The sequence below is a fragment of the Podarcis erhardii genome, assembly GCF_964252035.2.
Source record: "Podarcis erhardii genome assembly, chromosome: 2".
NCBI lineage: Eukaryota > Metazoa > Chordata > Lepidosauria > Squamata > Lacertidae > Podarcis > Podarcis erhardii.
This window is the reverse complement of record NC_138498.1, coordinates 46,136,481-46,152,785: the sequence shown is the minus strand read 5'-3', so window position 1 is coordinate 46,152,785 and position 16,305 is coordinate 46,136,481. Positions and strand designations below refer to the sequence as shown.

The 16,305-nt window shown below is 43.8% G+C and overlaps 1 protein-coding gene across 2 annotated transcripts in view; it reads right to left on the bottom strand.

Moving 5' to 3' along the window:
• GABRG2 (gamma-aminobutyric acid type A receptor subunit gamma2) overlaps positions 1-15,268 on the bottom strand; it is a 60,016-nt gene extending 44,748 nt beyond the window's left edge. For both annotated transcript variants that reach the window (XM_081846491.1, XM_081846492.1), the window contains exon 1: positions 14,905-15,268. In XM_081846491.1, coding sequence (XP_081702617.1) covers positions 14,905-15,011 — 107 coding nt within the window. In that variant the 5' untranslated portion in view covers positions 15,012-15,268. The remainder of the gene's footprint in view (positions 1-14,904) is intronic.
• Between the last annotated feature and the right edge of the window lie 1,037 nt (positions 15,269-16,305).

The window sequence follows — 16,305 nt, the reverse complement described above, 5'->3', positions numbered from 1 at the left end:
GCCGGCTCCCTTGGCCAATAAAGCGAGATGAGTGCCGCAACCCCAGAGTCGGCCACAAATGGACCTAATGGTCAGGGGTTCCTTTACCTTTACATATAAATTAGTCATTTATTTTTTGGTGCTGCACCTCTTTTCTGGTTATGTATAAGTAGCCAACCTACAGAAGAATGTATTGATGCCTCAAAGCACTGTATAAGCCACTAGTGAGGAAAAAGTAAGGAAAAAATGTATGCATTCTGAGAGGTAAGAGCAATTAATCTGTTGCTCTATTGATTGTTAGAGGACAACTACAAAAGCTATCAGAGCAAATTTGTACGCCATACTTAGTAGGGAGTAAGTATTACATACATACTGCAAGTACTAGACTGTGATTTATGTTTAGTACAATATGGTGGGGAAACATACACTCAGTTTACAAACTCCAATATAAGCTAGAGGCAGTTTCATTATGTAGCAAAATAAAATTGCAAGAAGATGCTTGAACCAACAGTGAAAACAACCACTGCCACACACCAGTTAATCTAGATATTGTATTTTTGCAACATACATTCATGCAAGAGAGATGCAATGGTAGCATACAATCTAAAATTCAGGCTATGAACATTGGATTTAAAAGAAAAAGCAGTGCAGAAATCTCCATCACATGCAGGATACTAAAAGGTGACCTTAGAGCCAGTCTAAGATAACAACAGCAACAACAACAAACTTTATTACGGTCGCAGGCCAGCATAAGATACAAACATGTGAATAAAAGAGGAGAAGGATAAAAGCAAATAGTTAAAAGTGGTTATAGCTCACATAAACTTAATGCAGATAGAGACAAAGGACAAGTGGTTAAAAGAGACTACAGTCATACCTTGGTTCTCAAATGCCTTGTGACTCGAATGTTTTGGCTCCTGAACGCCGCGAACCCAGAAGTAAGTGCTATGGTTTGTGAACTTTTTTTGGAAGCCAAACTTCTGATGTGGCTTCCGATTGAGTGAAGGAAGCTCCTGCAGCCAACCGGAAGCCACGCCTTGGTTTTCGAACGTTTTTGGAAATCAAACAGACTTCCAGAACAGATTCTGTTCAAGAACCAAGGTAAGACTGTATAAGAGAGGGAGGGTGAAACAGCACAGGTCTTGCATTATAGGCCTTCAGTTTAGGCCTGGTTTGTGACACAAACCATTCTTCTATGTGTAAGATCAAGTAGCTTGCATTTCTGTACTTCTTTTAGTGTGCTAAGTACCTTACAATCCTTATCTCATGTGACCTCATTGCTCCACCAGGCTCCTCCCTCAACTGGAATCTGTCAGCAAACATTCCATCAGCCTACTGAAGAGAACTGAATTCCAAGTCCTCTCCATCAAGTCCAGCAACTTTTGGCTGCTCCTCCCCTTGAATTGTTTCCATTCCAGCTGCTCATTACAAGCACACTTTAACAAAGAAACAGCGCTTGAGCTTTTGTTTTAACTCCTCCCTTCCAATTTCATTTCTCTTCATGCCATGTGTTTTAGCTCAGAAGCCTGAGGGCAGGACTTGTCTTATTCAAGGGCATAGCATGTGGGGGAACTGCCGGGGTGATGGCCCCAGGCACATTTTTCTGGGGGGCTCTGCTCACACCACCCTGCCAGACCTGTGAGGCTGGGATATGATCTGAAGGATTTGTTGGGCTGGAACTATTCCTAACATTGCAAAGGAGCTCAGGGCTGGCAGGACGACTTGAGAAGGATGCAACAGCCATGTGCCCTTCGATCCCAGCTGAGGAAAAAGGAAAAGGAAAATATGCCTTCAAAGAGGAAAGAGCAATCGTTAGGGGACAACTAGAGAAAGCATGACAAAATGTGTGAGGGGGGATGTGTGGCTCCTTAGGCCAGTGTTTCCCAACCTTGGGCCTCCAGCTGTTCTTGAACTACAATTCCCATCATCCCTGACCACTGGTCTTGCTAGCTAGGGATGATGGGAGTTGTAGGCCAAAAACATCTGGAGGCCCAAGGTTGGGAAACACTGCCTTAGGCTAGCCCAGCCAGTGCTGCAAGTTGAACCAGCAGCCTCAGCATCCATGCATTGGGAGATTTGGGGTGGGTCAGAAGAAGAGTTTGGATTTGATATCCCGCTTTATCCCTTAAGGAATCTCAAAGCGGCTCACAATCTCCTTTCCCTTCCTCCCCCACAACAGACACCCTGTGAAGTGGGTGGGGCTGAGAGACTTCAGAGAAGTGTGACTAGCCCAATGTCACCTAGCAGCTGCATGTGGAGGAGCAGGGACATGAACCCGGTTGACCAGATTACGAGTCTACCGCTCCTAACCACTACACCACACTGGCTCTCAGTGTGTACTGATGTAAGCATGTACAGTTCTTCCATGCTAAAGGGACAAATTAGAACATTCTATGAGGAGTCTTACACACGAATGCTGCTATGCACATAAAAGTCTTCTAGACACAAGGATAGTGAGGGCATGGCTGCCAAGCATTTGGCAGTGAGGGCAGGGTTAGCCCCAGGCATAGGCAGACCTGGCCCTCCAGATGTTTTGGGACTACAACTCCCATCATCTCTGACCAGTGGTCCTGTTAGCTAGGGATGATGGGAATTGTAGTCGCAAAACATCTGGAGGGCCAAGTTTGCCTATGCCTATGCACCCATGTAATCTTCACACACACACCACAGATACATATTCTTTTACAATGTGGATTAAGTCACCTGAACCCCCTTATTGCCACCAGGCAAAGCATATAATGACTTTCTGTTCAAGCAGCAGAAATGTGTTTCCTACTTTACATCTGAATTATGCACACTCCCATTTCAGGAGCTACTACTAATGCTCCCAGCTTTTGTCCACACTCCACTTCTGTATTAGAAAATGTGCGGAGGTTACTGCATGCAAAATTATTTAATGACTTCCAAGAAAAGAAATGGAGAATTGTGTTTATCGTATTTTCATTAACTGTGCAGCCACTCTAATGTCTTTTACATTTTGAAGTGGAAACTTGCTAAAAAGAGAGAAAAAACTCTTAATTCCAAATGTCTAAGAAAATGAATGAGTTTCAATAATATTAATATCAACCAAAAAGAAACCAATGACAAAAATAATAATCAATACTGGCCATGCATTCATGAGGATGATTTTTTTTAAAAGAGTTTTTATTACAGATTTTCTTTGGTTTGTCTCTTTTTTCAAGTCATAGAGTCTTTTCTACAGATCAGTTACATTAGATGTGAGACATTAATATTGTATACAGTATATGGTTGGGAAAGAAGAGAGGGGGGTCATAAAACTTGCATTCTTTTACTTAGCATATGTGGGGGGTTTTGGTGTCAGCATCACTTGAGTAGGTTCTCTTTTTATTCATTTATTATATGATTTATTATATGATTTTTAAATATTATATATATATATATAAATATATATATATATATATATATATATATATATATATATAAAATATCATTCTTCCTTTCTTTAAAAACAAACATTTGCTCCACCGAACAATTTCTTCTTTAAAACAGCAGTATTATGTTTTTGAATGCTATGAATTTTTTTGCAACATTTCTTATAATCTGCTTCCCAAGGGTAATCAGTCTGAATACACAGGATTCAATTCAGAGAAACCCTAAATGCCTTTGTTTCTCTCTACTTTTCCCAAAATCTCCTCATTGTGCATCTGGAGGATACTGTTGAAAGTTCCTTCGGGAAACTTGCTGATTGTTGGGAGAACAAGGTGCTTTTGAAAGGGGAGCACTTAGAAGCTTTGCTGTACATTTGAAGTATGTCTCCATCTGGATCGATACATCAGAGAAAGAAAAAACTTCATTTGAACCAAAATATGTTTACTTTATAGACCTAACTCTTCCCTTCTCCCTCTCAGGAATGGCTGGAAACCAAAGTTTTCCCCCAGATGAATGTGCATATGGTGTGGGCGAGTTGGTGCTGGTGGGGGGGTGTATGCGAGAGAACTATCTATAGCAAAGATGAAAGAAGGAATGAGTAAATATGATCAAACATTGTGATACTGTATGATGTTGAGGGCAAAGAGTGAAGACTAAATGCAGAAAGAAGGTGAAATATCAAAAGAATAAAGTGAAAATGGGGGGGAAGGGCTAGGAAAAGGGGAACAATAATAATGCGGTGTCCCCTGTTTTTTTACCAGGATCCTACAGGAAATTGCTATTTTCTGGAAGCAAGCAAATGCAAATTTTTATCATCCATGGTTTATTAGCATTTTCACAGTATTACAATAGACGAGTACAATCCCTTATTCCCCCTCCCTCCTTCCAACCTCATGCTCTCTCTCTCTCTCTAGCTACAGTATTGCCATCTCTGTTGTTCAGGTTTTTTTAGCATGCTACACATGTTCAGGTTTGCATGTCCAATAAGGTTGAGGATAAATGAGTGCCACTGTTCTGCACTAGTCTTAGATCAGGCATGGGCAAACCCAGCCCTCCAGATGTTTTGGGACTACAACTCCCATTATCCCTGACCACTGGCGCTGTTAGCTGTTAGCTAGGGATGCTGGGAGTTGTAGTCCCAAAACATCTGGAGTTTGCCTATGCCTGTCTTAGATTAACATCCATTAAGTTGGGGAAGTTTCCATTCCTGCATTGTGCCTCCCACTGCTTACAGTTGTGGGTACTACTTGGTGAAGGATTCCAAAAATGCCCTCCAAATCTTTTGGAAGATTGATTTTTCATGTACTTTGTAGAGTAGAATGTTATCATTGGCTGCTAGTTGCAAGAGGTCTTGTATCCAGTGTTCTGTACATGCCGTGGTTCAGGCTTTCCAGGGTTGAAGGATTATTCATTTTGCTGCTAGTGTGTTTAAGTGGAACCATACTTCCTGTCCTTTTGATAACCTCCACTTGGCATGCATGTAGCCAATTATTGTGTTGACCCATCCACCCATAGCTTAGGTACCAACTCCTGAAAAAAGACTGGTTGCTTCCACACCAGCAATTGAGCCTGCAATTGCCATCCATTCTTCACTCACTTTTTAGTTAGGAATCAGATGATGTCATTGTCAACTAGTTGCAGTTCAGTTTTTTCTGTTGCCCTGTGTTTCATAGCCCTGATTTTGGAAGGGTGTGTGAATGTTTAAAATGCACATGCAGTGGCACCCTGCCCAAAGAAAACTGGAAACATTGAATGGAGGCTTTTCAGGTCTACAATGCCTTTAAATCGAAGCTTCCTCCTTTGGAAGGAATATCTTCCTCTGCTCCTAACTGCTTCTTGTTCCGTGTAGGCCAGCATTACTGATTACGCGGGTGGCACTGTGGTCTAAACCACTGAGCCTCTTGGGTTTGCCGATCAGAAGGTTGGCAGTTCGAATCCCCTGATGGGGTGAACTCCTGTTGCTCTGTCCCAGCTTCTGCCAACCTAGTAGTTTGAAAGCACGCCAGTGCAGGTAGATAAACAGGTACCACTGTGGCAGAAAGGTGATGAGTGCCTTTGATGAGACTTAACCATCCAGGGATCCTTTACCTTTACCTTTTACTAAACAATTACTGATAATTAGGGGGCAATTAAGGAGCAAGTTCCTGTTCTTCATCAGGATGGGAGCTTTCAATTACAGGTACTGGTTTCCTTTCATTAATAGTGAATAGCTCTAAAATACTTTACTAGTTTAGCCTATTTCCTCTTCACTACAGCCTCCTTATCCTATATACTTTTGGTTGAGAATTCAAAAGTCTTTTGCAGGATAGATTGAATGAAAATTCTGTAGCAATAAAATATATATCAGTAGCATGAAGCTACAAATTTAGATATATAATAAAAATCTGATGTACTGATTGGCCATTAGGTTAAGACATTAAATTACCCTTGGGGTGTACTGTATTGTAAGTGTCAGAAATTCTTGTGTTAGAAGTTTTATTGATATGTATCCATAAATGGCAAGGCACAAGGTTGAAGGTGGTCAATATGCTTGATTGTTCTTGGAATGTAAATATCAGAATGTTCTAATATTTTCTATTGGCCTTCTGCAATCTAAGAATTACAAGTGAATTGCAAGCTGGCATGCACTATAACAAATACTCTTCATAGATAATTTCAGATATTCAGGTGTTTATTAATAAGGGATTAGGATTAATGATAATTAATGATAATGTTGGATATTTTTCATCTTGGGGGAAGGGACCTAGCAGCATCTTTCAAAGAGATGCTTCAAACATGCACAGTACAAGGGACTGCAAATGCCACTGAAGCTTTAAAGTTAGTCACTCCTCTCTCCAGCTGCCATTGTCCTCACCCTTGTCCAGTCTCTCTGCTCTCACTCTCTTGGTGCCATTGTCTCATCTGCCTCAACATCACAGTCGGCAAGAACCCTGCCCATGGTGACATCCATTTTGATGGTGTCACTGAGGAAATGCCCAGCTTTGCCAATGCAGCTAATGCTAAGGAAGGCTGTGGAGACAGTGGAATGTAATAGAAACATTTCAATGAATGATACATATATATCATGGCTATCTGAGTACTTTAAAAATGACAAGAGATGAAAGGAATGCAGGGGGTGTGGGAACAGACATATATTCTTTTGCCTGGGTATCTCTCCATTTTATTTTCAGACACTGTCAAACAAGACCATTCTGAACAAGGATGAATGTGTCATTCTCATTAATTCACCTACGAGACACTTTTATATTTAGCAAGACTTGTCAAGTTCACATTATGCTAAAAGACTGGGCAACTGGAACAGCAATTTAGTTGTTAATCCTCAATCTGCCAGAGAGTACAGACTTTTGCTTATATCTGAAGATATTCTGATGCAGCTTAGTAAAAGCCTCATATGACCAGAATACACTATTTATATTGTAAAAACTATGGCGTGCATACATGTGCCTATACACTACAAAAACAAAGTCTCATCTGCTGCCTGCTTCTTAAAATGCTCCCTGAAAATAGTAGCTGAAAATAGGCCCTGTTTCGTTCTCTTACACCCTCTTTCTCTCACTGAATTGTTTGGGAGGGAGGAGAGAACAAAAATAAGGAAGACCAAGATATACACAGCAGAGGCTTTGGTGCAGGCAAAAGGCCCCAGATTCAATCCCTACCATCTCTGGGTAGGGCTGGGAAAGTCTCCTGTCTGAAACCTTAGAGAGCCACTGCCAGTCAGTTTGCTATATCCAGTGTTGTGTGAGTGGCTTTCACACTGGGACAATGGGGCTTCCTTTCTTTTCTTCCCCCTATCCCCAAATCTGCTCTGTAGGACCCCCAACCCTCTGGAGCAGATTTTGAGGATGCCTGAGGGGGTATAATGGAGAGAAAGGGGAAGTTCCGCTGCAGGAGTAGAACAGCAGTGTTGCATACAACCCTCTCTCTCTCTCTCTGTGTGTAGATAGATAGATAGATAGATAGATAGATAGATAGATATAGATATATCTATATATAGATATATAGATATACCGTAGATATAGATATAGATATGGATGATTTAGATATAGATGATATAGATAGATATAGATATAGATATAGATATAGATATAGATATAGATATAGATATAGATATAGATATAGATATAGATATAGATATAGATATAGATATGAAGCACTGATATCCTACCCTACACAATGTCTATCCCAGAGCAGTTTTCAGTACTACTCAAACAGAACCAAGCAACCAAATATGTGCTAGCTCAATTAAAATTAATAGCACAATTTATCATCATCATCATCATCATCATCATCATCATCACCACTGAAAGCCCATCCATTGTTCTCCAAACACAATGAACAAAGAACAGGATGAGGAAGGAGTGGGGCAATAAGTAACAATAGATAAAATTAAATGCTGCCTTACACCTTACTAGTAAATGGCAGGTACATTGAAAGGAACGTAGAAAGCTGCCTTATACAAGCCAGACCATTGGTCCATCTGTTGGCAGGAGTATTTGCTATGCCTACCTGGAGATGCCAGAGAGAGAAAGTGAGACCTTCATTTAAAGCAGATGCTCTTCATGACTGTTTAATTATCTCAGTGAAAGTCCCCTCTCACTGAAACTGTGGCAACTGGGATGTCTTCCATGAGCTTGCCCCTGCCTGTTATCCATCACTGCTTTTTAATTTAGAACGGGCAGGAGGTGAGGTTGAGCAACCACACAGAGTAAGAATTTGGAAATATACATTTAAAAGTAGATATGGTTAGAAAGCATTATATTCTTGTGGCCAGGTGTACCTGTATATTTCTTCAAAACAATTAACACTGAATATAGATTCCAGGCATGTAGAAAATACTGAGCTAGCTGAGTCAATGGCCAATTCAGCTTAAGGCAGTTTTTGCTGTTACAGGAGTGTCTTCCCTACTGCAGGTGTGCACAGTCATTCTCACATCCATTAGGCACAGAATATAGGCCTGCACCAAGCTGTCTTCTTGCTTAAGAAACACACATCTTTACGTTAAAAGTCCTAAACTGCCTGAGACCTTGTTACTTTCTTCTGTATGTAACCTTCAGTGCACAGAGATCAGCCCGAGAGAACCTGAACCATAACTAACATTTGGCAGATGAATGTAAGAGGCAAGGCCTTTTCTATCCTGGCACTATACAATTCCCTCCATGGAGAAACCCACCTGACTCAACCATAGCTCACTTTTTTTGCATGCTGAAGAACTGGACCTTTTGGAGATGTTGGTTTGCTTTTGTGACTGCTGCTATAAAGAAAGACAATGTATCCTTAAAAAAGAACTTCTGTGCATAAATCCTTTCAATCTTCTCTTTAAAACACCCAGGCAGGAGTGAGATGGATTCAATGTTACCTGTGTTCCCATTCAGAAATAGACACAGGAAAAGGAAAATATCTAGAAATGGAGGGTGTCTTAGACCTACCCATAGATGTAGCATTTGTGTAAACCATAGTTCCTCCAATGAGCTTACATCTTATCATGTCGCCTCAGAAATAAATTCCATCCCAGCCAGCCCCATGGGCATAGCCAAGATTTATTTATTGGGGGGGGGGCAGGCTTTAATGCAAAAAGTGGTCATTAAAAAGGTAGAAAACAAATGAAAACAGGGCACTTTAATTCATCACCTCAGATAATCACATTCCAAAGAAACCCTTCAGAAATATTTCTTAACAATAGGATCATTTATGTGAACAATGGTAAGAAGTACAATTGGTATAATTTTCTCAAATCCTATTTGGTTCTTTATTAATATGACACATGAATCTGATCTTCAGTGAGCAGTTGCTAAATTTCAAACCCCAAATGCTTGAATGTCAGATTCCTCATAGCTCTGACAAGTTTAGTCAAGTGGTGAGGTGCTGTCAAGTGATGCTAACGCTTGAACTGGGAGGCTTTGTGGTGAGCCACCGAACTGGATGTTGAAACCTCTGCATTGACAGTTTAGCATTCCTGGGCTGAGACTGCCCACCCATATTGCCTCTTGGACGGGAACAAGTATAAGAGGACTTCCTTGCCTGAACAACAATGGTGTTTTGTTTTGTTTTCAAACTCTGGCACATCCCTGTATTCTTTGGTTGTCCTGGTCCTGACTTCTGGCTTCCTTCTCAATCCTGGCTCATTTGTCCTTCAGTTCCAACTACTGGCTTGTTCCATGGCTCCAGGTTCCCATTTTCTGGACACCCCAGGCTGCTTCCCATAGGCCAACCCTGACAGGTGCCAAAGTGAGACATAGTGTCATCTACACATAGCACATATGAAGAAGATTTTAAAGCCTATGCATACATATTATTTATGCAAGTACAACTTGCTCCAGTGATCTATTCATTTCTGTTTCTGGTTAAGATTGTGGTGTAACTGACCAACTATCATTTTCATGATATTGCTTCAATTCTGATTATATGAGACTATTTTAGTTATATGCAAATTGGTGTATGCTGTTATAATAATGGCTTGTATCAGAGCCAGACCCTTTCTTTAAATCTCACCACATTGACACTGAAGAATATCCCTCATGTTGCGTAGAGTTTAGTTCAACTTACAGAACTGCCACAGAAATTTAACCAATGTAAAAAAAGGCAGTTGTGCCGAGTATAGGATCACACTCTTACATTCTGTTCTACAACTTGTGCATTAGGAGCAAATTTTGGTTGCTATCCTCCACACATTTAGATCTGATTAATAGGTTGCCATTGTGGCATGCAAACCACTTGCAAGAAGATTGTACCCATGCTGCAGCATCACACACATACACATAAATCACATGGAACAGGTGAAAAGGGCAGGCTGGTGACTCTGGCATAGGAAGTAATCACATCATATGTCAGTCCCATGTGATTCTGGTATAATTCACACTCGTGTGGCATGAGTAAGACAAAGGACCCACAACTGTGGTTGCCAGATGGACAGCAGTGACTACAATCCCTTTTTGCCAACTATCTGCCCCTGTTAGCCCAGTGCAAACCTTCCTTACATCCTTTGTGCCTCTCAGAGAAATTGGGGGCGAGGAAAAGCACCAAGCATCATGATGGAAGCAACACAGTGACTCTCCCATCCTTTCTGGTACTAGTAGAGAACTCTGGGTTGAGAAGGGGCTCAACCTTCTTGCCACGATTTGGAGACACTTTGAAGCAAAGAAACAAATGCCCCTGTTTCCCAGTGCCTACAGCACACGGTGTGAAGTGAGACAATGACTCCTCTACACATGTGAGAGGGATCCGGAGGTGGCCATGGAGCAGGAGGACCATGGCTTCAGGGGAGGAACAGCCTTGCCAGTGTATGCCACCTTTAGCTTTGTCTAAACAGTTGGATGAATGCTCCTTCAGATGAGTGGCACAGCAGGTGAGTGGCTCGGCTTTCAAAAAGAAATTTAGAAATTAAACATTTAAAAGGTACTTGAAGCAGTACTGACATCAATGGAAGAGTCATGTCGCTTATAGTTACCAATGTCACATGCAGTTTTAGTGGTGCCCATGGCACTAATCCAGTCCATTACAATAGAGGTTTTCAACAAGGTGGGCAGAAATCAAATTTTCCTAGGCACAAAACATTACCATTTTGAGTTTAAGAGGAAAGCTTTGCAACTGAAACACTAACTTAAGGAAAGGCAATTATAACTCTACCTCAAAAATAACACACACACACACACACACACACACACACCATGCCTCCACAAAACTAAAAAAAAATTGCATTACTTTCACAAAAGATACATTGAACTTTTGAGTACTAAAGCTGCAATTCAAGTGGCGCTGGCTGGATATCTTTAGGATTTGGTGCAAGTTCCCTACACTAATGGATTGTAGCAATATGCCACCACCTGGGGATCTGACACCATAGCAAAGTCAAGGGTATTCTGCTGTAATGTTATGTTGAAGCATCCCCATCACTGGAGGGGCTGAAGATGGAGTGCACAGGGACATGTCGAGGGAGGAGCAGGCTTAGCTTGAATGCTAAAGGCCAGAATCTGTTTCCAGACCCTGTGCAAGTCTAAAATTATGTAGACAAAAGCACAGTATAATATGAATGAAAAAAACTTCCACTGAACTCAGTGGAGAGTCGAAACACATAGCCCCCAACACCAGTTCCCCACACCCTAATACCAACAGAGGCTATGATCCTTCCTGGCTAACTGCACTCAATCACAGCACCCCCACAGCAATATACAACCCCTGGTAGGGAGCCGATCACTCAGATGAGAGGGTGCATGACCTAAGCCTCATATTCTGCACACTTAAAGTACACAGGGGAAACTTTAAAGAGGATGGGCAGTTTGCATAAACATTCTGACCTCAAAACAAAGGTAGAAAGAGTGAATTACCAACACTACTTTTCTCATGGTCCCTATACTTCACAAGGTTTATTGGAAGACTCCTTCTGTCCTCTACACACAAACATCCAATAGAATCCTGAGTGCTATCCCTGGAATTGGGGATTGAGGACAAGGTAAACACAGACTGAATCCATGCTTTGAATTATGACTGTTGCAACTGTTTGCCATGACTTTCCCCATCACAACCACCAATTTAAAATAATAAAAATCTGTGTTGACTAACCATTGCTTCCTTCCTTAACAGTAGCTTCCTTCGTGGCAATAGCTTAAAGAGTTGCCAGGCTCCCAATCCATTTCTGGGTGCTGGTGTGTTGACCTCTAAAATTTGAAACTTGGATACCTGAAGTTATGCCTATTCTCATATCAACCTTCCAGTTTACTGAGCTAATCATCTGAGGGCCATTATGTAGGTGCCTTGACTGTGTGAGGTGGGGCAGATGGAGACTGGGGAGGAGAGGAGCCCTTCTCAAGTGCAGGGGACAACTCCCTCCCCTGAAAGGCTCGCCTGGCACATACATTCATGTATTTTAGATCTTTAACAATGAAAAGCAAATCTAGAATGGTAATATAACAAAACTACAGTTTTTTGCTGATTATGTTTGTGTTTTAACAACATTTTTTAAAAAATGTACCTAACACTGTGCAGACATGCTGTGAAGTTTCAAAGTGAAACTGCATATGGCTACCTCATTTGCCAAGTACAGTGTCAACAAGGTGATAGGACCAGGGAGAACAATTTTCATATACATTTGTGCTGTTTTGTTTTGCTAAAGCATATTTCAAAACACCATGGGGAAGGAATGCTAGCAACCCTTAAGATTTGTCTAGTTACATTTCCCCAATGAGCAAAATTGATGGTGGCTTCAGCGTAAGGCCTACAGTTCTCAGATATGGCGGATTTCAGATTTGTTTGGGTCAAAAACAGGGTTCCTTCCAGATGTGGTTCACCTCCCATGATCCCTGGCCAGCATGGGCAATGATAAGGTTGGCAGGAATTGTAGCTTACAAACATCTGGCCATTACACTGACTACCTCTGTGAGGAGGATAGATGGAATAAGTTTGAAATGTCTGCAGAAACAGCCATCACACCTTCATTTCATTAATATGTTTCAGTAACAGGCAAGATGGAACTCTTGAGCTCACCCCCCTGCGTTTTCAAACATAGAAAAGGGGAGAGAAAAAGAGAGGAAGGAGGGGGAAATAGCACTAGGCACCCTAAAGCAGGGTTAGGCAACCTAAGGCCCAGGGGCTGGATGCGGCCCAATCGCCTTCTCAATCCGGCCCGCAGACGGTCCGGGAATCAGAGTGTTTTTACATGAGTAGAATGTGTGCTTTTATTTAAAATGCATCTCTGGGTTATTTGTGGGGCATAGGAATTTGTTCATTTTTTACCCCAAAATATAGTCCGGCCCATCACATGGTCTGAGGGACGGTGGACCAACCCATGGATGAAAAGGTTGCTAACCCCTGCCCTAAAGGAAACAAACACAGGCATCCAAACCAAAAGCTAGACCACAGCAGGGGTGCCAACTTGAATAAAATATTGTGGGGGGGCCAGGTAAGCCCTGCCCCACATAACTGATCACATGATGCAGTGCACACACATCATTTGACTGGGAATACTCATCAAATGTGTGGGGACCTGGGCCCCTCTAATATTTTATTGTGGTGGGCAAAGCTTCCACGACTCCTAGGAGTTGGCTCCTATGGACCACAATGTTGATTTAAGGCCCTGGTACCTGAATATCCCTGCTTGGAATATAATACTTTAGGAAACCAAACACAAGATTATAAACACATCTTGTTTTTACAAAAACGTAAGTTCCCCTCCACCAAATCTGTCCCATTGTTGAATTTATTACTAATGTTCCCATTTCTATTTCAGATTTCCCCACCTTTTAAGAGGATGCAAATGAGCAAAGTAAAACACGACTTGTTAAGCATGTTATGTTTAAGACTAATAATATAGGCAAGACTGCACTCCCCACCTTCCCATATCTAGAAGTTGAAATGAAAAAAATTTTAGTACTGGAGCAGCACGTTGTGAGCTTGGCCATTTCTCCAAGAATCACGCTGGTTCACTTCTTCAATATGGCAGGTAAAGGGGAAGGGAAGCCAGCCAGAGAAGAACGTAAAGCATTGCCTCTGCTCTCCTATTGCCAAATATTATAACAAAGGGGAGGAGGTGCCTCTTTGCCTTCATGCACCCACGGAAATCGAGCTTGTGTCACTACCACGGAAAGCAGTCGGGGGCATGAATGGCTGAGCAGTTGGCAATGCTTTGCTACTTTGGGATGCAAACCTGCTATAAAACGCACGGTACACAAAATCTCAAAACGCCTCGTTCAGCAGCCCAGTACTTATGCACCACAGGAACCATCGTTTCCTATTCCATCCCCCACAGCATCCTTTCTCTACAACCTATTTTCTTACGTACCATGACGTTCAGTGCACAGAAAACACACATATGCATATGTAATCACACAGCTCGCATGTATAGTGCAGCTGACGGCGCCCCTGCGAAAGCGGTACACCCATTGCAACGTCAGTGTAAATATTTGCCGAAGAGAGCGATAAACTGTCATCGGGCGAGAGGGAGATGCGGGCTTCTGCATGCCATCACTCCCGGCTCCGGGGAACGGGGAGCCTTGCCAGGCAGGGACAGCATTTTTTGGCGAATGTGGGGGTCTGTGAGCCGCCCTTCGGCCCAGCAGGGGGATGGGGAAACACGCCAGCGCAGAGCACTACCCAGAATAATGCCAAAAACCCAAACCACCCAGCCCCGCCGCTATGGCTGCCCATTCGAGAAGCTGTCCGCGCTGTCCTCCCCATTAGGCTCTCCCGTGCCATTCCTTGCGTGGAAGCAGTCGATAAACTGCAGGGAGGGAGGGAGGGGGAACCTTCATGGGAATGACGCCTCTCTCCCCACCCCAGAACTCACCGACCCCCCCCCCCCGCGCCCGCATAAATCTACGCTGTGGGCCCTGGATTCCCAGCGCACAAAGCCGAAAAGAATATGTTCATCGTGATGGTTGGGAATAGATCTAGGAAGGGGGGGGGCAAGGGAAAACGCAGGGGTTCCTCTGCAGCCCTGTGCATTTATAATCGGCATCTTCTTCCCCCCTCCCCCTCCATCACCCCCACCCCCCACCCCAACAGCCTACCCCCAGCCCGCGGTAGCAAACAGAAAGCACAGCTTACCCCTGGATGAGCGAAAAGAGGAGCAGCGCCCGCACCATCATTTTGAGAGGAGACGCTGCATCCAGCACTGAAAGGCTGCCTTGGCTGGGCGGATTTCGAGGACTCATCCTCTCCCTCTTTCTCTCTCTCTCCCCTTCTCTCTCTCTCTCCCTCTCCCCCCCTCAACCCCACACACTTTCCCGCCCCCTTTTTCCTCTCGGTTGCCGACGGATCCGTCCCCTTCTTTATTTAGTGATCTGTAAGGGTGGGGGTGATGGCGAGGCCCCCCTCCCTCCTGTTACCAGGTCCCGCCAGTAGGATGATACATTGCGCTCGCTCGCTTGCTCTCGCTCTTTCCCAGCTGCTGAATTAATATTCGGTGATTTGCTATCGGGGGAGGGGGGGGAGAAAGATATAAAAATCAGATCCTCGCGAACCCCTTGACGGGTCCAAGCATCTGCTACGGCTAGCGCAACAGCAGCAGCTTCCAGATTTAGAGAATTGGGAGAAAGGGGTCGAGGTGAGGGGGGGGAGGAGGGAGGCGAGGATCACACGTACACACACTACTGGAACAGGCAAAGGGGGAGGAAGGAGAAGAAGAATCCCACACAATCCATCACAGAGAGGGGGCTGGGGAGGTGCGCGCAGGGGGAGGGCAGAGGAAGGATTGCGCGCAATGGGAGGGGGCGCGAGAGCGCAAGAAAAGCTTCTGCCTCGATGCAGATTAAGTCGGAGGTCAAAGTGGAAACGACGCATACGGGGCTGGTGCGGATACTGCTGCTGCCTCCGCCGCTGCTGCAGCGGAGATCAACACATGCGTGGTGCCAAGCGAGCTTTCTTTCTTTCTCCTCCTAAACCCCTTTGGTTGCACGTGCGCGAGGCTGCATCTGGGAGCCGCGAGAGAGTTCCAACCGCGATTCCCAAAGCGAGCACCTTTACCCGCTTCTGCTGACCGCCTTCGGCTGGAAGAGGAGAGAGGGCCGATTTGCCAAGCAAAGACACGCACAGCATGCTACTAAGCATTCTATTGCAAGAAGGAAGGATGGATGGTGCTGATGGTGGCGGTTGCTAAGCAACCCGGGCACTTGGGGAGAGGAGGGAAGCATTGGGAAGGGGATCAGGCTATAAGGGGTGGGGTGGGGGTTTCCGGTGCAGTGCCGAGCCAGCGAGAAACGGTTGACCCAGGGATCTCATCTTCCCCATCCTTCTAATCGTCAGCATCTTAAAAATCACTCGAACGACGTGTTCTGAAATAATGACACGGAACAGGAGCGTTGCGAAGTTGAGGGAACAGGGTCACCTGCCCCAGGTACCACAAAGACAGGACTCCGGGGGAAAAAGAAGAAGAAGAAGAAGAAGAAGAAGAAGAAGAAGAAGAAGAAGAAGAAGAAGAAGAGGAGGAGGAGGAGGAGGAGGAGGAGG